Source organism: Zea mays, chromosome 1 (assembly GCF_902167145.1).
Source record: "Zea mays cultivar B73 chromosome 1, Zm-B73-REFERENCE-NAM-5.0, whole genome shotgun sequence".
In the NCBI taxonomy this organism is placed as follows: domain Eukaryota; kingdom Viridiplantae; phylum Streptophyta; class Magnoliopsida; order Poales; family Poaceae; genus Zea; species Zea mays.
In genome coordinates, this window is record NC_050096.1 from 267,318,312 (window position 1) to 267,346,144 (window position 27,833).

The 27,833-nt window shown below is 42.5% G+C and overlaps 1 protein-coding gene and 1 pseudogene across 2 annotated transcripts; both read right to left on the reverse strand.

Moving 5' to 3' along the window:
* Positions 1-288: 288 nt before the first annotated feature.
* On the reverse strand, positions 289-7,314 carry LOC109943529 (protein argonaute 12). The gene is made up of 22 exons (XM_020546864.1): positions 6,165-7,314; positions 5,799-5,998; positions 5,567-5,713; positions 5,303-5,439; positions 4,455-4,564; positions 4,251-4,357; positions 4,044-4,176; positions 3,788-3,904; positions 3,566-3,673; positions 3,415-3,486; positions 2,952-3,074; positions 2,707-2,878; positions 2,484-2,605; positions 2,259-2,396; positions 1,807-1,949; positions 1,676-1,738; positions 1,538-1,601; positions 1,308-1,443; positions 1,122-1,195; positions 915-1,009; positions 778-809; positions 289-650 (listed from the first exon to the last, which is right to left on the reverse strand). The coding sequence occupies exons 1-22, from the start codon at positions 7,257-7,259 to the stop codon at positions 475-477; spliced, it is 3,564 nt and encodes a 1,187-aa protein (XP_020402453.1). The 5' UTR covers positions 7,260-7,314; the 3' UTR covers positions 289-474.
* A 16,999-nt stretch (positions 7,315-24,313) lies between these two features.
* Positions 24,314-25,919, reverse strand: LOC123653339 (Abscisic acid 8'-hydroxylase pseudogene; annotated as a pseudogene). The gene is made up of 5 exons (NR_174127.1): positions 25,755-25,919; positions 25,188-25,642; positions 24,898-25,074; positions 24,673-24,815; positions 24,314-24,592 (listed from the first exon to the last, which is right to left on the reverse strand). The product of NR_174127.1 is annotated as an Abscisic acid 8'-hydroxylase pseudogene (transcript).
* Between the last annotated feature and the right edge of the window lie 1,914 nt (positions 25,920-27,833).

The window sequence follows — 27,833 nt, forward strand, 5'->3', positions numbered from 1 at the left end:
ACAATAAATATCGAAAATAATAATAAAATAGATTAATAAATAAGAATACAAAAAATAGCATTAACAACACTGACGGATTCAAGCAACCACAACAGTACGGTTCCAGTTCACTGCTAACCTGCCATCGGTTAAGTTTCCGACAGTGAGGATATAAACCAGACTGTGAGGTTCTACTCTGCCAACAAGCACCACGCATACGATTTTACCCGGCTGGGCCTTAACGAGGCTCAAGGCAGCGTGGAGGCGACCTGCCGCTCAGACAAAGTAGACCCAAAGGCTCTAGACATCTTAATGCAGCAACCAGAACCATGCATTTCAGAAAAGCAAAAGGATTCCGTTTCGAATCAGTTAAGCATGATGATGGAACGAAACAGACAAAAGAGTGAGTGAGTTCACAGTTACGACATCATAGATCAATCCAAGAAAAATGTCGCATGCACGCTTTTCAGGAACTATTTGGAATACACTCCAGCTTTAGCAATAGAACATGAACTGCTGAACATACTCCTTGATCTTGGGGAGTTGCTTCACTATGACAGATTGATCATCCGTCTGAGTTGCCACAGTCAATGAGCCCTGATCAGAACTGTCGTCCTCAATGTAATAACGGGCACGGAACGCACCCAAGTGTGCGTAGTATGCCGGAGGAACTGTTATTCAATACGAAAAGCGGAAACAATTTTTAAGCAAAGCCGAAAAAAGACATAAAATTCAAGAGAAAATTTGACTGATGAACAAACAGTTACTGTAATTTGTAATAACTGCATTAGTGCTCACCTATAGAGACTGAACGAGTGCACCGGGCATACCTGCGAGCAAGTAAGACATCAATAAATATGACAAAAAAAAGGTCAACCATGGCAAAATGGTACATATTTTATGCAAATTGAGGAAACATCATCAATGAAGCTTACGTGTAGCAAAGATTATAAGTCAAGGTCTGCAGTGCATCAGCACTGAAACCATTTTCGTCCAGAAGAACATGATAATGAGCTGGGCGGCTTGTCCCCTGTGCAAGACCAAAAAAATCGAATAATATTTTAATATTGTGCAAATTACTACTCGACAATCCGCAGTAAGGACTAGGCTGATAAGCATGATTCATAATGCAGTATATATACCTTAATACCAGAATGGCTACAGAGGTAAAAATCAAACTCGCTGGGGTGGCAGATCTTCGTATCAACAACAGTTCCTGATGACAAGGTTTACTTGAAACTTCAAAGTAGGTTCACAAGACTTGATACTTTTAAATAATAACGCATATCAATATTTACTGCTGCCTAGCAGCTATGCGACTTGCATACCAGGCAGGATGTTTCCACTCCTGTCTGTTTGATCTCGTGAACGATGATTTTCAGGAAACAGGCGGGTATGATGCCGCTTTTGCACAACAACAAATGTGACCCTTGGGAGATAATTATCCTGTAAACTTGCACATGCCTGGCAGAACGATCACAAACAACATGCATGTCAAGTAGAGTAGCCATCAAATGCAGGAGATGGAAATGACTAAAGCAGGTTCAGCAGGAATGACCTTCCGAATGGCATCTATTTCATAAAGCAAGACTTGGCTGAACTGCCCCTCACTAACACCATCACTGCAAAAATGGAAGATCTGCCATATAAGTATCAAACAAAAGACAAGTAAAAGTATGAAACCATCTCTACAAACCGATAGAATATAATCCTCGAAGGCTTTTGGCCAGTTGACTTGAAGAATGACATAAGCAAATCTCTGCAATACATAAATGTCAGCATTCCTACAACAACAAAAAAACAAAATACTAATCTGTCTTAACTAACCTAATCATTCCACCTTTAACAATGCCCTTCTGTGGATCTTCCACTTCTGTATAAAGGTCATTTATAATTTCAACCCTTTGACCTTGTGAAGACACCAAGCATTTGTACTTTGTAACTTGTGGCCAATCCATTGATGCAACCACCTAAATGGATATGAATTAGAATACATTTAAATCACAAACACAGCATGCATCATCTGCAGCAGAAGTTTTAAAGAATTAGTAGCACAAGATTGGAAATGACATGCATTTTCATTTTAAAAACTCATGTTACTAAAGATCTGTCCAAAAAGAATACTTCAAAAGGAGGTATAACATTGAAACCAAATAAATTAACAAGATTCTACAACTACCAAAAACAAATACATTCAATTAGTAGTGTGTCTGTCCAAATGAAAACTAAAAGCCAAGAGTAAGACAAAGAAAATAGTGAAACCCAGAGAGAATCCATACTGCTGCAATAGATGGAGATGAACTTTCCCCAGCAGATGGGTGCGTAACATCAGCTCCAAAGACTATTGTCGGACAATCTGTCAGAAGCGGTATTCTCCGGTTGAAAGCATCTTCAAGCATTGTGTTCCGGCCACCAACCTAATTGGAAAATGAAATGATATCATAATTCTTTCAACCTGATATTGAAGTAGACAGTAACATAGCACTTAAAAAGCTTCGCCCTACCTTTACGTTGATTTTCAAGGAAAGATTCTCAAGGTACTGATTCCCTCCTTTCCTTACATTCTTAGGTGCGCAGCACTGAGTGATTAAACCAAGCTCAGTTTCACAAACTCGTTTTATTCTTCCTACAGATTAGGTAAAATTCAAGAAATTATATTTTAATATGGAAAAGGTTAATTAAAATATCGAAGAATCTTCAGCTTGAAGATCGATTTAAACAACTTACCATAAAAACCACTCATATCAGGCAGAATTATGATGAGTAACTCTAGTTGTTTCGCTGTTAGACCTTGTTGAGCAAGCACTTGCGCAGAACGCGAATGGATACCCCTGATTTCGGCTTCTAATTTGTCTTGGTGTGCTTTCCTGATTTCTACACACGGTCTGGTACACATTTGCTACAAAAACATGTAAATTTACTTTTAACCACCAAATTTGATGGTGTGAGAAGTGCCATCGAGATAGACTTACCATGCCAATGTTATTGCACATGCCAACAAGAGCCTCGCAAAACATCACAACGTCATTCAGATTCAAACGAGAGGCGAAAGTTATACATGCCCAATATTTGATAGATCCTCCATCAACCATTCTCTGAAAATTTCACCAAATATTCCAAAATAATATATATATATAGGGCAGCGCTATTCGTCACCTAGGTGAAACTTCACCAAGATATAATTACTGAAGATCGCTCAGTCATTTTATGGTAATGATTGATCGACTTTCAGTAATTATACCTTGGTGAAGCTTCACGTAAGTGACGAATAGCATGTGTGTATATAGAGAGAGACTACAGATCTAATAGATTCTTTGCAGTCGTTACATAATTGTTTCATTTGTTGACGCAACTAGAAAATATACAAGTATTACCAACCAAATAGTCAACTAAACCAAGTATGGTAGACAAGATTAGAAGAACAAGACATGATACCTTGTTAATCATGTTCCACTGTCCGATGGAAGGGTTGCAAACCTTCTCTCTTCCAGAATCATGGTATTTAAGCTAAAAATATTGTTTGATTGTTAGATGGTAACTAAAACACTTATGTTCTTTCATACTCAAAAATAAGAAACACATTTACCCTTGGAGCTGGGAGCACTCGAGCATCAACCAAGGTAAGTTGATCCATCAACGTAAGGCCAAATTCTTCTGCATAAGTTGATCCATCAGATTTGTAATTCTTGAATACCTGAGAATGCACACAAAGTATTCACTTAAAGAAAACTTGAAAAAATAAAAAACATATACACAAAAAGGTACAAACTACAAAGTGACATCACGGATAGGCTTAGTGACTATCCACCTCAAAAGTTCTAGTTTGCCTATCTGCTGGTCGCTCGCAGGTAAACTGCAGGATGTTCCTGACTTGATTCTCATTCAGCTTACTGGAGTAGCGTTGTCCCTGAACTATGCTGCAAACCTGCATAAGTATAAATGATATAATAACATGTGAATAAATTGATATATCTAGGAGGTTGATATATTTATTCATGCAAATAGTTGTCCAAAAAAAGGTTAGAGTTATCGAATTGGCAAATAAAAAAACATAAAAGTGCAACCTCTATAGGTAAATAGATCTGCTTGTCAACACGGCCAGCTTGAAGGCATGGCCAGTGAGTGTATTGTAAGTAGTAGTTATATCGTTGTTTAAAGTAATGCACAACTGACACCCTTGTGCCTTCTTGATCAAACCTGTATGCACAATAAGAAAGATATAATGTGATTGCATAAATGGAATGCAACAAGATATATAGTAGAATAGATACGTCAAATCCTTTAATGGAGTTGAGGTTAGCCCCGTAATCCTGTAGTGAATGCATTTATCTTGCATATGGTTGGTTGCAACCCAGACCATCTTAAGTGCTTTCTTCAGCTGTTTTGCAAAAAAAAGAACTCATCATGATGCGTGGTGAAATAATCATACAGATAATAAAATGAGTATGGTAAGATAAATGCTATATAGTCCATACTTTTATGCGATCCTGATCAGAAATACGTTTTGAAGTATCACGAAGGTTCAGATATTCCACTACGAAGTCAATAACAGGTTGAGCCTTGTAAAATGACGTTGCCGAAACATCTGTGAGGAAATATAAATTTCATCAAAATCAGAAGTAAGGTTTTCAACAACGAACATATCTTTAATAAATAATAACACAATTAACAACATGCATGGAGCTCATCAGATTAGAGATGTGTTATAACTCAAAATACATAAAACCCTATTGTTACAGTAAGCAGGAAAAAGGAAAAATATGCTATAAATTATTACTGCTTTAATAACACAAGCTAATCTGATCACATTGTTGATTACTTGATTTATTCAGAAATTAGATTTTGAAGTGAATAAAATGCTTTGCATGGTTGGTTAAAATACTTCACATGGCTTGTGTGGTGATTGCTGTAGTGGACAGTGGTGTTGTAGAGTTTTGTTGACATGGGGCGTGATGTGTGTTGTTGTTAACCCGGCCTGCTGCCTTCTTTATTAGAAACGGGCACTGTCTGTGCCAGTTTGTTAGAAAAATGTTCAACCAGGCACTAGCTACACTTTGGAGTTCAAATATTTTGTAGTGTATTCATACAGTACAAAGACTAACATTTAGCATGATAACAAAAACTAGCATATCTATTGATAAAGGTATAGAAGGGACTTTAAATATACGAAAAGATTCTTTGTAATTCAGAAGCAGGCATTTTGAAAGCGATTCAAGGCAAGTTTGTAGCTATAGGTCAATGCAAAAGTTACAATACATATACATCAAAAGAAAACAATAAAGGCAGGAAGCATTAGGCACAACTGCACAAGACACAACTCTACCTATATTAAGTGACAAGCCCATCTGTGTAGGGCGTAGGCTCTGGTAGTAACCCCTCCAGCATTCCACACCATTTCCTAGAGACTGACCATCTCCAAATTCCTTTCGTGAGAAAAACGATTTTGAGATCGGTGTATACCTGCCACCGGAGTTGAAGTAAACAATTTAAAACATTCATATAAAGTTCATAAGTGGCTGATAAATATGAATATATGATGCATCACACTTCACGCCCTAGCTTTTGCATGAGTGTGTGGATGTATTACTCAGAAGTTGGGAATTCTCTCAAAGCGATATCCAGAGCCTGGATAGTGTTTTGTGGCAGATCCCGATTCCTGCCAGCCAAGAACATTTTAAGGCTGTACATATCAATTCTTGCAGCATCCTTGATTGCCACCTTATACTCTTTCTCGCTGCAAGTTGTCAAATAAACACACATATATAAACATAATGGGGATTGCATAGAGCTTGATTGGATGGTAAGGGATTCAAACACACCCTTGTTTTCCTCTCTCATGGTTTGTTAGCATGAGAACGAACTCTTTGGATTGGAATGGCAGTGGACCTGCCGTGAACAAGCTTTTTCTTCCATCATAAACAGGCCGCCGCCCGTCCAAGTGTTGCTTGTACAAGTTAACGAGCTCCTTGATGATCCATCTATTTCTTGCCCTTGAGGTCGATTCCGGTTTGATTGTCACCTGCGAAACAAAAACATATACCGCTTGAACTTGTTAGGGATGCAAATTATGATGATATTTGTGGTTCCTTTCTTGAAACATGTAGGGTTTTGTTGGATTACTATTTGCAAGGCGCTGAAGCCAAGAATAACACACCAAGACACAGATAGGGGCCGTGCGTACGTACATCGTAGTGGTAGATATCCTTGTCCCCGAGCTTGACTTCTACATGGTTGGCGCGCACCTGGCACCTCCGCCCGACGGTTCCGTACCCCGGCCGAGGGGGGAACACCATCGCCTTGCTCGAAGCTGGAGGCAGTGTACCTGCAGGCGCCGAAAGCGCCATTTGATCCGGCACCTTCCCTTGCATTTGCAGAGGTCGCTCCGATGAACTCGCTGCCGGTGCGACATGACCCGGCGGCTTCGCTTGCATGGCCGGTCGCCCGGGCGTAGAGCCCTGAACCGGCGCCGGCGCTGGGAACGATGATGGGATCGCTGCCGGTACGACCTGACCCGGCGGCTTCCCATGCAGGGCAGTGGCGGGTCGCCCGGGCGTAGGCGCCTGAACCGTCGCGAGCATTGGGAACGACGACGACGAACTCGCTGCCTGTGTGACCTGCCCCGGCGGCTTCCCTTGCAGGGCAGTGGCAGGTCGCCCGGGCCTAGGCGCCTGAGCCGTCGCGAGCATTGGGAACGACGACGATGAACTCGCTGCCTGTGCGACCTGACCCGGTGGCTTCGCTTGCATGGCCGGTCGTACCGCAGGCGCCTGAAAGAACGCCGGAGACTGCGCTGGGATCGACAACGGGCTCCCTGCGGGTGCCAACGGACCGGGCGCCTTATCTTGCATTGCTGGTCTCGGCGCCGGTGCTTGCGAGGACGACGAGCCCTGGCACCGCTGCGCCTGCGTCTCGTCCATAACCACCTTCCTCTCCACCTGGCGCCTCATCGCCTCAACCTCCGCTGGGGTCGGGCCCGACGACACCTGCCGAGGCGCTGAGGAGTAGCCGCCACGCCCGGGCCCCGGGCCGGGACCGGCCGCCGGATGTGGGGACTGGGACTGCGCAGCATGACCTCCTCCTCTCTGGGCGGCGCCTGACGACGCGGACCCTCCGCGATGGCCACGGCCAGGTCCTCCTCGCGTGTCCTCGCGGAATCCTCCGAGGTCCACGGCGCCCTGGCCGCGCCCTCGGCCACCACCGCGGCCGCTCCCGCCTCCACGGCCTCCTCCTTGTTGTCCCCGGCCTCCGCGGCGGCCACCTCCGCCACCGCGCGTGGACATGGCGGAAAACCCTAGAGGATGAGGCAAAACCGCGGAAGAGGTTGTTCTGTGAGACGAGGAAGACGTGGTTCGTGGTGACGCTTCAGTTTCTCGCATATAAAAAGGCCGCGGTGCGGATGGAACCGATCTCCAAGCAGCACGTGGACGTGATATGATGCCCCACCGTACTTCTGACACATGGACCCCGCTAATGGTCGACCCCACGCATCGGTGACCCTGAAAAAGTACCGCCCGGCCTGCAACCTTTTCACTCTAGGCTAGACTAGAAACCGCCACCCGGCGACGAAGTTGAGAATTGAGATGCGCTCAAGCGACCCTTTCCGCGAACCGGCAACGTGAGATCCGAGCGCGGGCCCGGCGCCGCTCTGCAATCGAAGTCGCCCAGTCGCCCGACTGCCCGAGGCACGGGCTGCCCCGCGGAGCCCGTGCGCGGTCGAAGGAGATATCCTGTCGGGCGAGAGAGATCTCAGGCTGCCGTGGACCGTGGTCACTTCGTCGGTCTATTCGTCCTCTCGGATGGACATGGCGGCCTGTGGCAGCCGCTTGTAGTTGCAGCCAGTGCAAGCCGTCGTCGCTTCGTCGGGTCTATTCGTCCTCTTGAATGAGCTGCCACAGCCACAGCCTGCCACAGCCACAGCCACAGCATGCTTCGTCGGGTCTATTCGTCATCATGAGCATGGCGGCCTGTGGGCTGTGGCAGCCGCTCGCAGTGATTGGCCGCTTGCATCCCGCTGCACGGACCTTCTTCTGGTCGACGCAGTTGCTCAGCTGGGCGTGTTTATACTTTGTAGATATGCTCACGCACAGAATTCGGAGAATCTGGAATAGAATGGCTTCATGTGAAGTCAGATTTCCAGATTTTTCTGTTAAAAGCGTAGAACCTTACTGGTCAGTTTAAATGATATATTTATTAAATATGATTTTATTTGTATTTTCTAATTAACAACATGTACAAATTTATAATATCACGTCTTTTGTTGAGTTTGTGATCCAAATTCCGAAGAAGGCTGCCAAGTTGGTGACCAAAGCGGAGGTCCGTCGCAGGAAGGCTGGGGAACCTGTGAGTACTCCGTTGGCTCCTCATTTTAAACTGTCTGCTAAACAGTGTGCTAAAACTGATGTTGATCTTGAGTATATGTCAAAAGTTCCATACTCTAGTTCTGTTGGGTCACTCATGTATGCTTTGGTTTGCTCTCGTCATTATTTGTCTCATGCTATGAGCGTTGTTGCTAGATACATGTCTAATCTTGGTAAAGAGCATTGGAAAGTTGTTCAGTGGATTTTCAGATATCTATGTGGTTCTTTAAGTGCTTGTTTATATTTTGGTAAATATGGAAATGGTCTGATCGGCTATGTTGATTCAGATTATGGTGGTGATTTAGACTGGAGAAGATCACTTTTAGGTTATGTCTTTCCCGTTGGAGATTGTGCTGTGAGTTGGAAAGCTCGTTTACATGATATTGTTGCTTTGTCTACCACAGAAGCTGAGTATATGGCGATTGCAGAAGTTACTAAGGAAGCCTTATGGTTGAAAGGTATATATATTCAGAGCTGTGTGGAATTAAGTCTTGCATTATCATTCATTGTGATAGTCAGAGTGCTATTTATCTCACCAAAGATCAGATGATTACTGAGAAATCTAAACATATCGATATTCGTTATCACTTCGTTCGTGATATCATTGAGAAAGGTTTGGTGAAGTTATGCAAAATCAGTACTCATGATAATCCTGCCGATATAATGATGAAGCGTGTTCCTGTTGCTAAGTTTGAGATATGCTCAAGCTTAGCTAGTATTACAAATTAGCCCCTAATTGTTGTTGGTGTCGGCATGATGATAATATATTGTTTGAGGTGGAGTTTGCTATTATGATTTCAAGATTTCGGCCATCCAATTTTTCAATAATAATACCTAATTGTCACAGGGTATATGATTAAATATTATTTATTTTTATTTGGAGGTTCTGTCACACCTCGATTTAAGGGCAAACCCGGACGCGAATCAAATGTGTGTGCTAGGATCAAGTATCACACATATGATGACTCATGGTACAGAAATTACTCATGCGAGAGTCCTAAGTCGTCCTTAACCGTGAGCACGGTTGATATATTAGTTTTACACTCTGCAGAGGTTGCGCATCTTTACCCATAAGTCGTGTTCCCTCTTCTCCTGGGGTTGTACGGACCCTAAACACTTCCAAGGTGAGTTGGCGAGGGTATACTACTAGGTCTTTACAAAGTTCCACTAGCTTTAGAAAATTTGCTACAGTTTCTTGAGGGGGCAATATAGGAATCCCTCGTCCGAAAAGACATCGCAACATGATCGACCCAAAAACCTCTCTATACCGACATCTCCTCTACCGCACTTGCCCTTTCGGGTAAGATAGTCCTCCACTAGCTTTTCTAATTAGTCAGTCAAGGGCGTTCCATGCCACCCTTTGTGGTAATACTGTTATCTCAAGTTAAGCTCCATGTTCCAGTTAACAAAATGATCATATCATGAATAATAAATAATCCAACAATAATGATAAGGCATGATCATAATCTAGATGTAACATTAATTCCAAATCTAGGTAGAGTAATAGCAAGACTACCCCAATAGTTCATTTGTTTGCAAGGTGTAGGGTGAACAAAACTAGGGTACCCTATTAGGTTCCAACAAGTTAACTTGAGCATGTCACAGTGATTAACAGGAACATTATTAGGTAAGGAAAAGAGTTCAAGAGCACAATTTGTCTTATACTTGCGATAACCTATTGTCCAGAACTCCAGATGCTGACCCCAAAAGTTGGACTTTGGGTTCCTCATCACCTCACCTCTACTCGTAGCAATACATACAATAAAGCAAACAATGATATGGTAACATTACACCAAAGTATAAGAACAAACTGCGTAAGAATATTCTACACGTCGGTACAAGTGCTCTTACAACAATCACTCAAAGCATGGCTATCACATAGCACACTACTTTACTACTCAATTTGGGGCACTTGGATAACTTGGAAGTGTTGTTCCAACTTGTATGCTTTGTTTCTTAGCTCATGGATGGTGTATCAACTGGTTGGAGTCGTATTTATAGGCTCCAATAGCCCATATAGACATTTTAAGTCCACTACCTAAACTACACAGTCATGTTTGATGCTGCACTGGATGCCTCGCAATTCATCTGATCGATCAACAACCGCTAGGTAAACTTTGGCAACTATTAGAGTGCACCAGACACATCCGGTGGCACATCGGACCTACAACATCTGCACCATGCCAGTCGACCATTGGGTTTTTTGCTTTTGATCACTACGTTTACTGTACATCCGGTGTGACCTCGGTGGCACATTAGATGCGTCTGGTGCGCCCATCTTCCGAAGTCCATTTTACATGCTCTCTGTGTGCCCTATCCGATGAGATGTCTAGTGACACACTAGACACCTTGATTGTGCAAAACTTCAAAGTGCATAAAAATAAGCTCTCCAAGTGCCATGTCTGGTGACGCATCCAATGTCACATTAGATAGATCCGGTGCATCCAATGAAGACTGTTTTTTCCTAACTTTGGCTCAATTTGCTTGGTTACAATTGGCTGGTGTCTTGGACACTTCTATGACTCAGACAAATGTATCTTAAGTCCATATAGACATTCTAAGTCATAGATCTTGGCTTATTTGATCTTCTAAATCTAATCGCTAATTCTTGCTGAGTCTTTTCTCTAATTGACCCCTAAAATTCCGAACTCCAAATCTGAGCTATATAGTTGTTCCAACAAATCTAAATACATTTCATTAGTATTCTCATGAACTAGCATTTGTAAACCACTTAATTTCTTTATGAATGTATGGTAACTCTCCTCACACTAGCTCTTGGTTCACTCATGTAGTGCAAAAATATTGAACCAAAGAGCATGAGAGTTCTTAGGATTATGTATTATGGTGAATATGTTCTTGCAAATCCCTTTGAAGAGTGTGTTTGGTCCTTAACATTCTATTTCTCATAATATATCTCATCACCTATTAGATTGGTAGGATCCCTATGTTTTGGAAGCCCTTGAGCGGCAGTTGTAAACACTCCTATGCAAATATCTCAAGGTATGCTTCCGTACAAGTTTTCTAGTTAAAACATCATCTGTGCTAGACATCATAACTCAAAGTGATTAAGCTAAACTAGTAAGCACGAGGCTTCGATGTCAAATGAAAGAATCACAATGCCCAAGAGAGAGGGGCGGGGGATGAATTGGGCTTCTCGAAAAATTCTTGCAATAATTAAATCTTAATTGCAAGTCCGATTTCACCACAACGCCTAATGTGTAAACAAAAGTTTTGCACCCTAATTTGCAACCCTACACTGTCATGGAAATTTTAAGATTGTAAATTTGTGAAGTAAACTGCTCAAAAGTAATTGCAGAAGGTAATACAAGGGCTAGAAGAATCCACAAAAGTTATAGCTCCTAACTGGCCAACTACCCATTACAGTGAAGTCGGGCTAAAAATGTGACAATCTGACAACCATCGTAAGACCATAACACACGACACAATTAGACATAACGATAACTATTGTACTACTATGTCAGAATTAGCCATTTCAAACACTAATATGAGAGTATGGTTTGATACCCGTCGTAGGACTAGTCCGACGCCCATTCGGACATCTTTGTCACTGTACGGACATCTTTGTCACTGTACGTAGTCCATTGGATACATCCATTTTGATTCGATAAGACAACTATTTATCGGTTCCAATAACCCTGTAGAGTAGACCCTAGCATAAATCGTGCCACTGTATGGTCTAATGTATGTCGTCGGACCAGTGTGACACACCTCTACAACTCTTGGGTTTGATTATATATACCATAAGACCTAACACATTTGTCTGGTGAGGTACTATTCATAGGGTCTGACTATCAGACGCTCTTAGGTTGTCCACATGGATGAATCAAACTGATGCACTAATGTTCGACGACCATGTAACATAGGGTCTAATGCCTTGAAAACTTCTCAAACTTATCCAAATTCAAATTTTTGGAATTGGATTTTGATCTATACTTGTTTTGGGCCTATCCTAAGCCACATAGATCTAAAGACAACTGGTGTTAGTTTATCCTAAGCAACTTGGTAAGAAACTTATGCCTCACCATTAATTTGGAACCTTTGGTTTGACAACAAATTAACCTGCCACCGTAAGCCGTGTCAACGTAAAGTCGGGTCATGCATTAGGAGAAAAAAAGAGAGAAACTACAAAAACCATCACAATTGTCACTAGACTTCGATGAGATTCTACTATAGGCTTTAATTTGGGTGCATTACTACCTACCTCAATTTATGTGTATTGGTCTATACTAGTGAGAAAATCAAATTAAGTTTCACCTTAACTCATTTCAACAAACATAGATTGAGATGGATATGAGTGCATTAAAAACTCTTATGTAATATCTTTTTCCCTTTTATTTTAACACACCCATGCAATATATTTTGCCTCTTCAAAAACACACGTGGAGTCTGCCAGATCAAGAACCAAGTTAGGACATGTTTGGTTAGGAGGGTATTAAAGAAATTTGGAGGAGATTAAATCTCTTTTTAGTCAAAATTGAATAAAAGAGAATTTAATCTCCATCAATCACATTCGATCCCTGTGTAATTGAATAAGGACTTAGAGGGGTGCTAGGAGTTAGAATCCCGGATGGAGCTGGGCCTTCTAAGCTAAAGTTTTTATGGGCGGTTGAAAGAGAGAAAATAGTAGTAGTAATCAATTTTTTTGTGCTGGACCACGATTGGAGCCCCTAGCCCCCGAGTGTAGATCCGCCCTTGGGGTGGAGTTTATTAAAAAAACAACCATGCTAGCCAATTCAAGCTCGTTGCAGTGCTTGGATTATGTTTATTTTATTTTGTTGTTTGGGTGATTTTTCTTCAAGACAACAAAAATCGATGTGACCGTGTTGCTTAGAGCATCTACGAGTCTTTATAAAGCTCATCCTCTAAATCTCTACTAACTATTAAGGGGACAGTGTAGACTGTCCCCTCTCCCGCACGCCCGCGCGCCAGCGACACCGCCGCTCCCGCAACGCCCGCGCGCCAGCAACCCCCCGCTCCCGCACGCCCGCGCAACTGCCTCCCGCGTGCGCCGCCGACCTCGCTCCCGCAACGGCCTCCCGAACGCCCCACCGTCCTCCGCTACCTAAACGCCCCACCGTCCTCCGCTACCTAAACGCCGCATCATCCGCGAAATCCGGACCCATGCATCCCGCGCGCCACCAGCCATGGATTCTGCACGCCCGCGCGCCAGCGAAACCGCCGCTCCCGCAACGCCCGCGCGCCAGCAATCCTCCACTCCCGCACGCCAGCAGATGCGCGGACAGCTATCGGATCAGAAACCCTAGCCCGGGAGGCTCTCGCCTATTATTAGAATCCACCTCGCACCCCGCGAGCGGTGACTTCCCTAGGCCGCCGCCGAAACAGCACATCGCTCTCTCGACCTCAGCCATGGCAGAGGTGGAGTAGCCGCAGGACGCGGTGAAGCTCTTCAATCACTGGACCTTTGACGATGTCCATGTACGCCAATGGCTCTTCACATCTCTTAGCCAGCTCAGCCCGGGGAAATCGACAGGGATCAGGTGGCGAACTGGGCTCGAGCAGGCGTATACCTTGCTGGTGGAAGCGAGGTCTAAATCGACAGGGATCAGGTGGCGAACTGGGCTCGGGCGGGCGTATACCTTGCTGGTGGAAGCGAGGTCCGACATGGCCGGCGCCCGCACGAGGAGAACCCCGGAGAGGCACGACCATGGGGAGGAGGCCCCGGGCGCTGGCAAGGATATCCGGGGGTGCCGAATTTGGGGCATCAGCGGCCGCGCGTGGGTGCTGCTGTAGCGGGGCTCCCTCGCGTGGCGCCTCTGTGGCCTCCGCCGTATGCGTCGACGAAGGTTGCCTGGACGGGGGCAGGGTTTTCCTCTCTCACTCACTCTCTCTCTCTCTCCACCTCGCTCTTGTCTGCCTTGGCTCGCACGTGCTTGTGGGACGGGTTCGTCGAGAAGGAGAGGAAGAGAGAGAGGAGCGGTTTCTTGATTATCCATGGTGGACAAAGGTGTACTTCGCTACCTTTCCCGACCGTTCTCGTGTCTCCCTCGCCGCCGCTAGAGCATGCTGCCAGACTAATCTATTTTATACACTAGCCCTAACAAACCAAACTGGATTAGCCCAAAACAGAAACAAATTCCGCACAAACCACTGCTACCTAGCTAGAGAATGCTAGCGGTGCATTATCACCCCGAGAATGCTACTGTTATTCAATTTAAAATCATGCAATGTCCCTGATTATTCATTTTCATTTTGATAGAATCCAAAGATGATGAATTCAACTATGATTTGGAGTACGAGGTTCTGTCTCATAGATTTGATGACCAGTGGAAATTTGTTGGTGAGACAAGTACATCCAAAAGATTTGAGAGATCAAATGAGGATGATGGTGCACAGAATCACACACATCAAGTCGTGAAGGCCAGTATTGACTCTTCAACATCCAACCCTCTCTCGAGTAGCACGCCCACAGAAACTACTGAAGAGAATACTGTAACTCGGAGCAACAAAAACTACAATAACGATCATGCGGACACGACCACAGTATATAGCATTGAGGATCATCAAAGTGATCTTCTAGAGGCTAACCATCTTTTTGAGGACGAGCATTATGGTCTGGAGGATTACTATCTGTGCTATTTTTTTCTACCAAATGGTCCAGTTTGGTGCTTGTAGCACCTGTTTTTTGGTCTTATTATGAATAAATTATTATGCAATAACATTTTATTAAATATTTCGTATGCCGTCGCAACGCACGAGCACGAGACTTTATGCATATGTTTTTTTACATTGAAAATATATTTTCTTCAAGTTTGCAATTGTGCTACATTTTTCTGCTTTTACTTCGACTATATGTCAATGTGCCACAAAAAATGTTGTGTTTCATCAACTTATGATGGAGTCCGCTCAATTGTTTCTTAAATATACTTTTTTGTAGAACTAAATTGAATTTTATAAGGTGGAATATTGATTGAGAAAAGGTGGGATGCTGACTGGGAAAGCGCTACTCCCTTGTATGAACTAGCTGGCCGATGATTTTGTTTTCATCCTTTTGGTTTTCTTGACATCAGTTTGTTTATTGGGGAGCACATATGTGGAATGATGATTAACATTTTTATATATTAATATATTTTATTATAACATGTTGCTGCCGTAACAACGTACGGGCATACGGCTAGTCATCATTTGAAAAGCTATTTCTATAAATATCGCTTTTATACATGTTACTAGTTTCCAACTGTTTTCTATATCTTATTTATACTCTATAGAGCCATGAGTCATTCTTGTTTTTTTAATCTTTGTTAAGCCAGAGATCTAAAAGACATGGCTATATTTGAATAGCTAAATAAAAAACTATCGGCTGGGGAGTATTTTTGTATGAAATATGTACTTCTAGCATTGTACTAGTATTGGCTTAGGGCGCGTATGTGGTGGAGGCGTTTTTACACCAAAACGACCGATGAGGTGGACTTTTGCAACAAAGTGTCATGTACGGTCAAAACGCTCTTTCGAACTCACCTATACCAATGCAAGAGCCAAACTCTGAAAGTAGCTAGTTAGATGTGCTCTACTGGCCACAACAATGTCGTCGTCACGTCAGTGCATTTTTGGCTGAATAAACTGTCATCGCCTGCTGTGTGCCCAATACCCTGGAGTACGTACTTAGCTTAGGGCCGGGATTGGATAGAAGTTTGGCAGCACGAAGTAAACGAGAACAGGTCCTGAGAAAAACAGTGGAATCCTGACAAAAACTTTGGGAAGAACGAACGAACCGAATCTGGTCAACGTATATACGTCACCAGTGGAGTAGCAACCATACATTTCACCGATCCTGTCTCTTGCCTCTGTTCTTTCCGTCCAGTCGATCACTTCACAACCATACATATCGCTGAAAAGATGTCGTAGTACGTACGTGTATCACAATAATGCAGCATTGATCGGTGAAGGATTGTTTCTACCCGGCCCGTGCCCCGTGGTACGGGTACCGTCCAAGAACAGCAATAATGCATGGCTTGTATTCTTCTGATCATTTCCTTTGTGTATAGGATGTAGTATGTTTAACCAAAGCCAAACGACATATGCACGGATGTACTAGAATTCTGGATGATAGACCAGAGTGCAGTGACGAACTCTCCTAGCTAATGAACCGTAGGGCCGCCCGGGATAATATGGGCATCATTGTATTTATATGTCAACCAACTTCATTTTCAATTGATCTCCATTTTAAACTTCATATTATTCAAATCACTACCAACTCAATTTTCAACTGCTTCCCATTTATTTTTTTCTATACGAAAGCCATATCCAACTTTTTGTCTAATCGGTTGGACGAACCTTGATTACTATCGGTGGGTCACGTACGAGACATAAACGCACAAGTAGTTATTCTCAGCATCCACCTAGTTTTCTCGGTCGTCGGTGCACACAACTAGGGAGGAGCACACGTGCCCAGTATATGCTGCGTTCTGCACCACATCCTAGAACACGCTTGAGAGGTGCCAAATGGGGGTGAGAAGCTCATTATGTCATGTTGATGGCCTCTATTTATATATAAGTAAACTCTGTTAAACATAATTGGCAAAACAGTTAAGTGATAAATTCACACAGAAAAAGGCGAATTACTTAGCTACTAGTTAGGTGCCCGTGCTAACAGTACGACAAATCTAAAAAACAATAAAGTGGATACACATTTCGTGTGTTTGGTTGGATACGTGTGCCCGTACAATGCAACTCTCCCCACCCCCGAGCTCTCCCTCTCACGTCTCCTCTCCCCCCGCGAACTCCCCCTCTCACGTCTCCTCTGCCCCCACGAGCGAGCTCTCGCATCTCCTCTCCTCCGCGAGCGAGCTCTCTCCCTCTCGCTGTTGTGATGCTCCTTCTAGGTAATTTGGTTTGACATTCTCACCCTCATTTTCAAGGAAAGATATACTCTTCGTCTAATTTGTAATATTATTCGTAGTTTTCTTGGTTATGTATATCAGGGAGTTCTGGTATTTATGCAGTATTGTGCCACATTTTCTCAGATCTGATATAACTTCAGTTTGATTTTATGAGATCTAGACTATGGGAACCGGATTTGCTCTTAGTTTGAAACCAATGCACTTTGAAATGTTGTGGGAACTGGATCCTCTCATATCTGGTAGAGTTTGCTAATTTCTTGCATAAAAATAGGTTTTGGGTGAACTATGGAGTTGCTAACTCAGTAGTTAAATCGCTATTGGGTGAACATGATTTAACAAATCATTTAAATCATTGTTCTAACTTGAGTTGTTCAAACATGATTTAACTGTTTATGCATAGGCATCCTTAAAGTTTTAATTATAGAAACTATTTAGTTGTTCTAATTATAGAATCTATTTAGTTGTTCTATTACCAATAATCCTACCATTAATTTTACTGTCTATTATCAAGAGGGGTTAACAGTAAAGTTAACATTAACATGATATTTTACTGTCTATTAACAAATAATCCTCTTGCTAACTTTATTGTCTATTATATATCAGTAAAACTTTACTATTTAACTGTCTAAACATGATGTGTTATTCTATTGAACTATCTATTACAAATGCTAGTTACCCGTTACAAACTATCTATTGATAGTTACATGGTAACCTGCTATACATTGAGTAGAATAGATTCTATTGAACTATTACAAATGATAGTTAATTGTCTAAACATGATTCGTTATTCTATTGAACTATCTATTACAAACTATTTAGTTTCTATACATTTAGTAGAATAGATTTAGTGGAATAATCATTAACTTGCTATAGATTCTATTGAACTATCTATTGATAGTTACTTGTTATTCTATTGAACTATCTATGTATATACTTTTTTATGTGAATCAGATCTTCTCTCTATGTATGAACTTCCTTTTAATTTCTATAATGATCTATGTAGAACTTGCTATAGAATAATCATTAACTGCTATAGTTACCTACTACCATTGATAGTTACCTGTTATTCTATTAGACTATCTATTCTGTTACTTTGGAGCTTAATGTATGTATTTGATGTTTTGTGCGATTCAGATCCTCTCTCTATGTATGAACTTCCTTTTAATTTCTATTATGATCTATGTATGAACTTGCTATAGAATAATCATTAACTACTATAGTTACCTGCTACCTTTGATAGTTACCTATTATTCTATGGAATGTCTATTCTGTTACTTTGGAGCTTAATGTATGTATCTGTTGTTTTGTGCGAATCAGATCCTCTCTCTATGTATGAACTTTCTTTTAATTTCTATTATGATCTATGTACGAACTTGCTATAGAATAATCATTAACTGCTATAGTTACCTGCTACCATTGATAGTTACCTGTTATTCTATTAAATGTCTATTTTGTTACTTTGGAGCTTGATGTATGTATCTGCTATTTTGTGCGAATCAGATCCTCTCTCTATGTATGAACTTCCTTTTAATTTCAACTTGATGTTTTGTGTAAAGAAATAATTTTGTTGCAACTTGTTGTTCTAAAATCTAAAGGTGTGCACTATTCTTGCAACTTGTTGTTCTCACACTTGCTTAAGTCTCTCAGCTGTCGATCAATGGTATGTGATGCTTCAATGCCTCTGGGTGGCTCATCTCTTGTATGTCGCAGTCATGACTCATGTAACAATTTGTTTTCATATATTTGCAACTAGCATATCAATGTTATTTTCTGAGCTATAGATCAATGTTCTATGATGCTAGTGTGCCTATGAGCTATAGATCAATGTTCTATGATGCCAATGTCCTTTTTTTGCAACTAGCACATCACATCTAGGGATGGCAACTGGTACATACTATAAGGAAAATGGACCCCGGGCCATTTGGCTAATTGAGTTTTGGTGTTTGATGATCAACACAATCCGTGAACTAATAAGTTTTCTAGTGTTTGTAGTTCACATGATGCTAGATTAACTTGGACTAAGGAATTGAGGAAAGCAACACCTCAAAAGAAGACATTAAAAAGATTCAAGAAAAGTCCAAGTGTGCTGCCTGCAGACTGTCTGTGCATGGAGCATCGGACTGTCCGGTGACACACCGGACTGTCTGGTGCCCACACGCCGGTCTGTCCGGTGCACCAGGGAACCGCAGCCCATCAGCTAGTTCCAGGTGGCACCCGGAGAAAAGACCACCGGACTGTTCGGTGTGATGATCGAACTGTTCGGTGTGGAAAGCCTGCGGCGCCAACGGTCACCTGCTATGACAGGGCAACGGCTAGGCGCACCGGACATGCTATAGTGTGTTGTCCGGTGCACCACCGTACTGTCCGGTGTGCCGCAGAAAGCAGCAGCTTTTCTCCAACGGCTCTATTTGTGTTGGGGGGCTATAAATACACCCTGAACCGACCATTTCCAAGTGTGGGAGCCCAAGAGACATACCAAGGCATATAGTAGACATTCTCAAGTGCTCTTACACCCAAGTGCTTAATAGAATCACTCGGTGATTAGCGTAGGTGCTTTGCGGAGTGCTTAGGTTAGTTAGACCGCATTAGCGCTTGCTCTAGGTGAACCCTAGATTGTTGAGTGAGTTTAGATAAACCTCACAACCCCTTGGCTCTTGTGTGAGCCGTTGTAATTGTACCGAGTGGGGCGAGTGTCTTGCGAGACCGTGACAACCGCGTTTGTGTCACGGTCGCCACCGTGTACCGGAGGGAACGAGGCCCACGGTGTTTCGGCCGGAAGCTCGATAGTGGAGACGGTGGGAAGCGTCTGAGAGGAGCCGGAAGCGGAGCACCACTTGCGCGTGGAGAAGGCCCGCGACTCTCTACGGAGTTACTCGACCGAGGTGCTTGGCCCTCGCGTGGGCTTCTCTTTGCGTAGGGGCACCAACGAGGATTAGTCGGGACCTTGCGTGGTTCCGGATACATCGGTAAAAATACCGGCGTCATCCACGAGAGTTTTCTTCTCTACTTTGCTCTTTAAGTTTCCACATTTATATTAAGCATTTAAGTTTCAATCTTGTAGTCATACTTATTTAGTGTAGATTGAAACTTAGCCATTGCGGTAGAGAAAGCAACACTTATACAAAACCTAGTTTGCACATTCTAGTTTGTCTATTTGCATAGGTTTTGCTCTAGGGATTTAATTGTGGCCTAGTTTAGTAAAAGTTTTAGAAGTCCTAATTCACCCCCCTCTTAGGCGTCACCCGTTTCCTACAAGTGGTATCAGAGCCTGGTTTGGCTCATTTGAAACGCTTTAGCTTCACCGCTAAAAGAGCCGACGCTTTTTAGAGGAAGGGATGGATACCCATAGGCCACCACACTTCAACGACACTAACTTCCCTTATTATAGTGCTAGAATGGCTTGTTACCTAGAGGTCGTTGATCTAGGTGTTTGGCGAGTCACTCGTGATGGGATGAAACCCCCCAAGAATCCCAAGAAACCAACCACGAGTGAGGAAAAAGAAATTCATTTAAATGCTAGAGCCAAAATTTGCTTGTATGAATCTCTTAGCATGGATATTTTTAATCAAGTATTTACCTTGAAAACTGCTAATGAGATTTGGCTAAAATTGCATGAGCTCCATGACGGCACATCAAATGTCCGTGAGCAAAAACATTGCCTAGTTTTAAATGAGTATAATTCTTTTGCTATGAGAGATGATGAGCTTGTTAGAGACATGTATTCTCGTTTAAATCTAATCATCAATGAGCTCAACTCTATTGGCATAAATAAGCTAGGTGACGCGGACATTGTAAGGAAGATTATCTCCCTGCTACCACAACGAAGATATGGGAGCATCATCACCATCCTTCACAACATGGAGGACTTGAGTAACATGACCCCGACCATTGTGATTGGGAAAATCGCGGCTTTTGAGATGTCGCGAAAAATGTGTCGGGGAGAAGAGCCAACTTCCTCAAGGCCATATGCTTTTGCATGTGATGAAAGGAAGAGCAAAAAGAAGGATCCCACTCCAAGTTCCTCAAGTGAAGAAGAGGAAAAAGAAGAAAGTGATGATGATAAAGATAATCAACCATGCACATCATCCTCCGAGGAAGAATAAACAATCCGACGCGTCGGAAAGGTAATGGGGATGATCCGCAAGATTAATCTAATGGGTGTGCCCCTGCAGGTTGAAGATCTTATCTTTAACATTGACAGGAAAAAGCAAAGAAAGAGAGGGTGCTTCGCATGCGGGGAGAAGGGCCACTTCAGGGACAACTGTCCAACTATGGCCGAACCTAAAAAGGAGAGGAGCAAAGGCAAGGCGCTAACAAGTGTTAGAACTTGGGATGATTCTTCAAGTGAAGATGAACCTCCAAGGACGCGCAGCCACCAGTCCTCATCACGCTCATCACGGTCATCACACAAATGCCTTATGGCAAGAGGTAAAATGAGCATTCCATCCTCTAGTGATGACAGTAGTAGTGATGATAATGGTGAGAGAAAGCCCTCCGTAGATGAACTTGCGGAAGCCGTTAAATTTTTCCAGGATGTTTGCACTAAGCAAAAAGCTCAACTTAAAACTTTGAAAAATAAGTTGATTAGCTCCCAAAATGATTACAAAGGATTGCTAGAAAAATTTGAAACTTTTACAAACCTAAATTGTGAGTTGTCAACTAAAATTGAGCTATTAAAGTCTAGTGCTCCATCCACTGCTACCGATGATGGCCTTATTAAAAAGAATGAAAAACTTAAGGCTAAGTTAGCTAGCTCCCAAGAAGCTATTGAAAATTTGCTAGAGAAAATGGAAATTCTTAGCATACACAATAATGAGCTAACTACTAAGCTAGAAAACATTGGTAGCACCACAGCAGCATCTTTAGTTGAAATACCTAAAATTATTAAGAAAGATGCTTCTACTTCTTGCTTTGATTTAATTGATGATTCTAACCCCTGCAACCAAGTTCTTGTTGAGAATATTGTTGTAGAAACATGTTCGGATGAGGTTGCAAAGGAAAATGAACAATTAAGGCAAGAAGTGGCTCGCCTTGGCAAGACTTTGTATGACAAGAAAGGCAAAGCCAAACAAATCTGACCTCCACAGGATAACACCACTACGGGAGTGAACAAGCCTATGGAGGGAGAAACTGTGATTTGTAGGCTATGCCACATGGAAGGCCATAAGTCTTTCCAATGCAAGGCGATGACCGGGGATAAGCAAAGGCAAAATCTCAAACAAAAGCCATCAAGCAAAATCTCCAACACCTACATCAAAAAGGTGGACAAAAAGGCTGCTACACCATATTTGATCAAGAAGAAAAAGAATGGAAATGTGATAGCAATCAAGGCCAACAAGCAAGCCAACAAAGGAAAGGGGGCCAAACGCATCTGGGTGCCAAAGGAAATAATTTCAACCATGAAAAGCACCAAGAAGGTTTGGATCCCTAAACGGGAAGTGAGTGGACCGAAGGTCGTTCGGGAATTTGGAGACTTGGCAAAGTTGGGATGTATATCATGGGATACATCATATTGGATCAAGTTTATTGCCAAGTGGGTTAGTGAATATTTTGGACCCAAATTTCCCCACCCATGACTAAGGTAACTAGATTTACTATATTTCTTATCTTTAGATATGTGTATCTATTTACCTTGTATCTAGTTTACCTTTCATGCCTAGTATTTACTTTTGTTTTAAAATTATGCATACTAGGTAAATCACATGGTAGGATTGCTTGCTTTCAATTCATATACTTAAGCAAACCTACATGGCTTAAAATGTTTATTTAAGCACGACACATAGCTTCAATATTACTCCATAGTAAATGATACATCAATTGATAACTGTGAATTCTTCAAGTGGTAAAACACTCATATTCTACAATCTGTATCATTTAACTTATATGTGCCAAAGTTCGGATTATAGATAATTTGCCCCTCTTGATATCAAATCAAAGTGCATGTCTCCTGCAAGTATTCAAAAATTCTATGCACAAATCTAGGGCTAGGTTACTCTATAATCTAAGACATTGAGACTAACACCTTTTCAAGTCTATTTTTATGTGATAGTCTCATTGTAAGGAAAATGAAGTCCCCGGAGAATGACAACAAACTTCCACTGCAAAATCTCCAAGAACTTTCATGTCTCACAAGCCTGCCATTGGTTTTCAATTGGTCCGCCATTGACTTTCGATTGGTATCTTTGAGACTACATTAAGTATCATTTACATGTCTTCTCCAATATTTGATTAGACTATATTTCATATCTTATACTTCTCATGTTGCTATAAATGCATATACTATTAACTCATATTTTGTTACCTATGCATAAGGGAAGTTAGTCTATTCAAATTATGTCTTGCACCTCTATTTCTCACATGCTTCTTCCTAAGTAGATCTCTGTCAGGGAGAGTTTTTCTTCGTCTCTAAAGGGGGAGAAAATTCTTTCTAAAGGAGAACACTCATTTAGGGGGAGTAATCTTTTAGTGCTTCTATTGATATTAGTTGATAATTCTTTAGAGAGGGCAAGTCTTATTTGCTTCCTATATGCTTTAATGTCTTCCTTTTCGGTGGTTGATGCCAAAGGGGGAGAAGTTGTAGGGACCAAAGCAATGAAAATGTTATCAAACACCAAACACCACCAAATTAAAATTTTGATCTTTCAAGTGGTTTTTGCATTTTGGTCTAAAATAGGAAGTAAGTGAATTATGTAGTTAGGGGCACTACACGACGGTTCACTTACAGCGACCTACGGTTGGTTGCTAAAACGGCCTTCAGCGACCTACGGTTGGTCGCTAAAAACTTTTAGCGACCCATAAGGATGGTCGCTGTAAGTGTCGTCGCTAAAGGCTTTAGCGACCGACATCTTTTTAGCGACCGACCGTCCGTAGCTAATATTATATATTTAACGACCAACCGTGGGTAGCTATACTATAGATTTAGCAACCAACCGTAAGTCGCCATACTATACATTTAGCAACCAACAGAAAGTCGCCCTTTTTACAGTTGTTATTAATAATATATACATTTAATTAAGCACCACAAATCATAGAGTTTTATACACAAATCATAAAGACATACACAGTTAATCAGTATACCACAGTCATAGATCCATCACATAAACACAAAAGCACCACAATTATATATTCACAAAAGCATCACAATTATAATATCATTCACAAGGCACCCTGAGCGTTGAACACTTGGACCACAAAACAAGAGTCTCATATTAATTATAGTATGAACTATGAGCAAAGTAAATTTCTAATAGCTATAGAAAAAATGAAAGATAAACTGGGCCAATATCCATCTAATAAGCCAATCAATATCACTCTGATCACTTAGATATGATGAGTGCATGCTCTATATCTTGCACAATACTTTTAGACGGTCCCTCTCTGTATTAGCAAATGAACAAGTTTAGCAAGTACAAAATGAAATCAAAGGTAAAATGCCAAGCATATGCATACATGCTTACCTCTTTGACATGAGCCTCCTTCTCAGCTTCAACATAAATATAATTTTTAGATGATCCAATGCCACAACTGACTTTATCCGAAGGTTTGACTTATCGATGATTTTTTTGCATTAGACAAATTTGCAGTCTCTCTCATGTTCAATCTGAAGTCAGAATAAGCGCTAGTAGAGCTGAAGTAGGCCAATAAACATCCAAGAAATTTAATAAGATAAATCTTGAGCATACCTCACATTTGACCATCCATATAAATATAATTTTTAGATGATCCAATGCTATGATTGACTTTATCTCTACTCCTTGTTGGTTGAATTGTACCTTTTGTCTTCACTAGTCAAGAAAGAATCCCACTATTCAGAAGCATTTTGGCATGAACGACATGAACGTGTTGGGCTTGGGAGCAACCTGCATCAGAGATTCAGAGGCCAGGCCGGCACCCCATTCGATGGGTCAATCAGTCAGTTCCCCCTTTCCACATGAGAACGTGGCGAAGCAGGGCTAGAGAGAGAGACTCAGACCTCGAATCGGGAGGGGTCGAACTTGTCCGGGTAGGGGAAGTGGTCGGGGATGTGGTGGATGTTCCGAAACAGGGGCAACACCTTCCAGCCCTTGGGGATCAGGTACCCTGCAGCCAGCCAGCACATGCACAGCGATGATAGGGATAGGGACAAGGAGCTCCATTTCGGTTAGGATTAGGAAGCCGTCCCCCCCCGTCCAGTTCATCCGCAACGCACGACAGGGACAGGGACAAGGAGCTCCAATCCAACGTGAAACGGTGGCGGTGCGCGGGGCCGTGACGCGACGTCTCACCTTGGTACTCCACGGCCTCCCGGAAGGTGAAGGACAGGATGGACGCCACCCGCATCGTCTCCTGGATCGCACGGCTCGTCACGTGCATCCGCCTGGTGTCCGCCCACGTCAGGGGCTCATCGCCGGAGGAGCCCTTGGACCGAGCGATCTCCTGCTGCTCCTCCTGTTCACGACCACACACACACAAGCTCATCTCGTCAGTCAGTCTCCGCGCGGCGGGCGCCCGCAGTTTGATGCCAAATAAACAAGACCCGGGACTGGGAGGGACAACTCACGATGATCGACCTGGGCAGCAGCTTCTGGGATGAAGACGAGAAGGCGGCTGTGGGGGGGAAGGAAACGGCGGTCAGGTACATCGAAGCGGCCACTGGAACTGAGATTGAGCGCGCGGCGGCGGCTGCGGCTGGGAGACAAGGCAAGGAGCGCGCGACTGCTAGGTTAGGTAGATGGCCCCTAGTGGGCCTTAGGGTTAGGCAGGGTTTTCTTTTTTTTGTTTATTTCGAAATGTATTTTTAAATTACTCAAAAATTCATAAAAAATTACCAAATAAATAATAAACATTTGAATAAATTATTACGAATGCAAATAAATAATAAACATTTGAATAAAAATTTATTACCCTATTTATCGTAATAACTAAATTCATTATTTTTAGTTGATCGCTTTTATAGTGTTACAACAACTCAGATATTGCATCATCCTCTGTAGGATGCTCGCTAAACTCATCATCATTATTACCATGATTCACAAAAGAGGACGAAGCTTCTCCATGTAAGGTCTTGTGTACCCTTTTAGAAAACCATCACATATCAAGTGTTCTCGCACTTCAGCGGCCTCTCTCCAAAATGAGTTAACACACTTCTTGCAAGGGCATAGTATCTTGTTTCCTATTGGTGAATGTCTAAATGCAAAAGCTAGAAAACCATTCACCCCTTGTTTATAAACCTTTGTCTCCCTAGAAAACCATTCACTTGGGATCCATGATTTATCATACTCTTTATGTAGGATTTGAAACGACTTTCAACTCGAATCTAATATCATATAAGCAAGAACACAGTTGCATACTATAGTCATGTCCATACATAAACAAACCATGAAATAAACATACAAGCAATATTAAAAAGAAATAAATCACCACGCAATTTAGCGATCAATGTTTACATGTTTTAATTAATTTTTAGTCACTAACATCTACAGGTACGTTCAGGCTATAAGATTTGGTAGTGATCCTTGCTCTATAGCGACCCACCGCTAGTCCCCGACGACATCTATAGCGACCAACCATAAGTTGTTAAATTTCTAGTCTTTTAGCGACCAACCGACCGTTGCTACAAAAGGATTTAGCGACTGACCGTCGGTCCCTAACCTTTAGCAACCAACAGTTGGTACCTAATAAGAGTCGCTAAAGATCAACCGTCGTGTAGTGGGGGAGGCTTAAGTCCATAATCTCACATTATGGGGACAAACATGCATCGTAGCAAGTAGATTGTATATTTATATTCAAATGCTTGTATTATTTGCTTGCTTTGGTTGTGTTGTCATCAATCACCAAAAAGGGGGAGATTGTAAGGAAAATGGACCCCGGGCCATTTGGCTAATTGAGTTTTGGTGTTTGATGATCAACACAATCCGTGAACTAATAAGTTTTCTAGTGTTTGTGTTTGTAGTTCGCAGGATACTAGATTAACTTGGACTAAGGAATTGAGGAAAGCAACACCTCAAAAGAAGACATTAAAAAGATTTAAGAAAAGTCCAAGTGTGCTGCCTGCGGACTGTCTGTGCGTGGAGCACCGGACTGTCCGATGCCCACACGCCGGACTGTCCGGTGCACCAAGGAACCGCAGCCCAACGGCTAGTTCCAGGTGGCACCCGGAGAAAAGACCACCAGACTGTCCGGTGTGATGATCGAACTGTCCGGTGTGGAAAGCATGCGGTGCCAACGGTCACCTGCTCTGACAGGGCAACGGCTAGGCGCACCGGACATGCTACAGTGTGCTGCCCGGTGCACCACCAGACTGTCCGGTGTGCCGCAGAAAGTAGCAGCTTTTCTCCAACGACTCTATTTATGTTGGGGGGCTATAAATACACCCCCAACCGGCCATTTCCAGGTGTGGGAGCCCAAGAGACATACCAAGGCATATAGTAGACATTCCCAAGTGCTCTTACACTCAAGTGCTTAATAGAATCACTCGGTGATTAGCGTAGGTGCTTTGCGAAGTGCTTAGGTTAGTTAGACCGCATTAGCGCTTGCTCTAGGTGAACCCTAGATTGTTGAGTGAATTTAGATAAACCTCACAACCCTTTGGCTCTTGCGTGAGCCGTTGTAATTGTACCAAGTGGGGCGAGTGTCTTGC

What these genes read in the sequence shown, in the direction of transcription:
- LOC109943529 (XM_020546864.1), bottom strand. Translation starts at nt 7,259, where the DNA reads ATGTCCACGCGCGGTGGCGGAGGTGGCCGCCGCGGAGGCCGGGGACAA. An exon ending in AAATAGATGCCATTCGGAAG is followed by an intron (nt 1,444 to 1,537) that starts GTCATTCCTGCT and finishes TCGTTCTGCCAG; the next exon opens with GCATGTGCAAGTTTACAGGA. An exon ending in GTAGCCATTCTGGTATTAAG is followed by an intron (nt 1,010 to 1,121) that starts GTATATATACTG and finishes GGTCTTGCACAG; the next exon opens with GGGACAAGCCGCCCAGCTCA.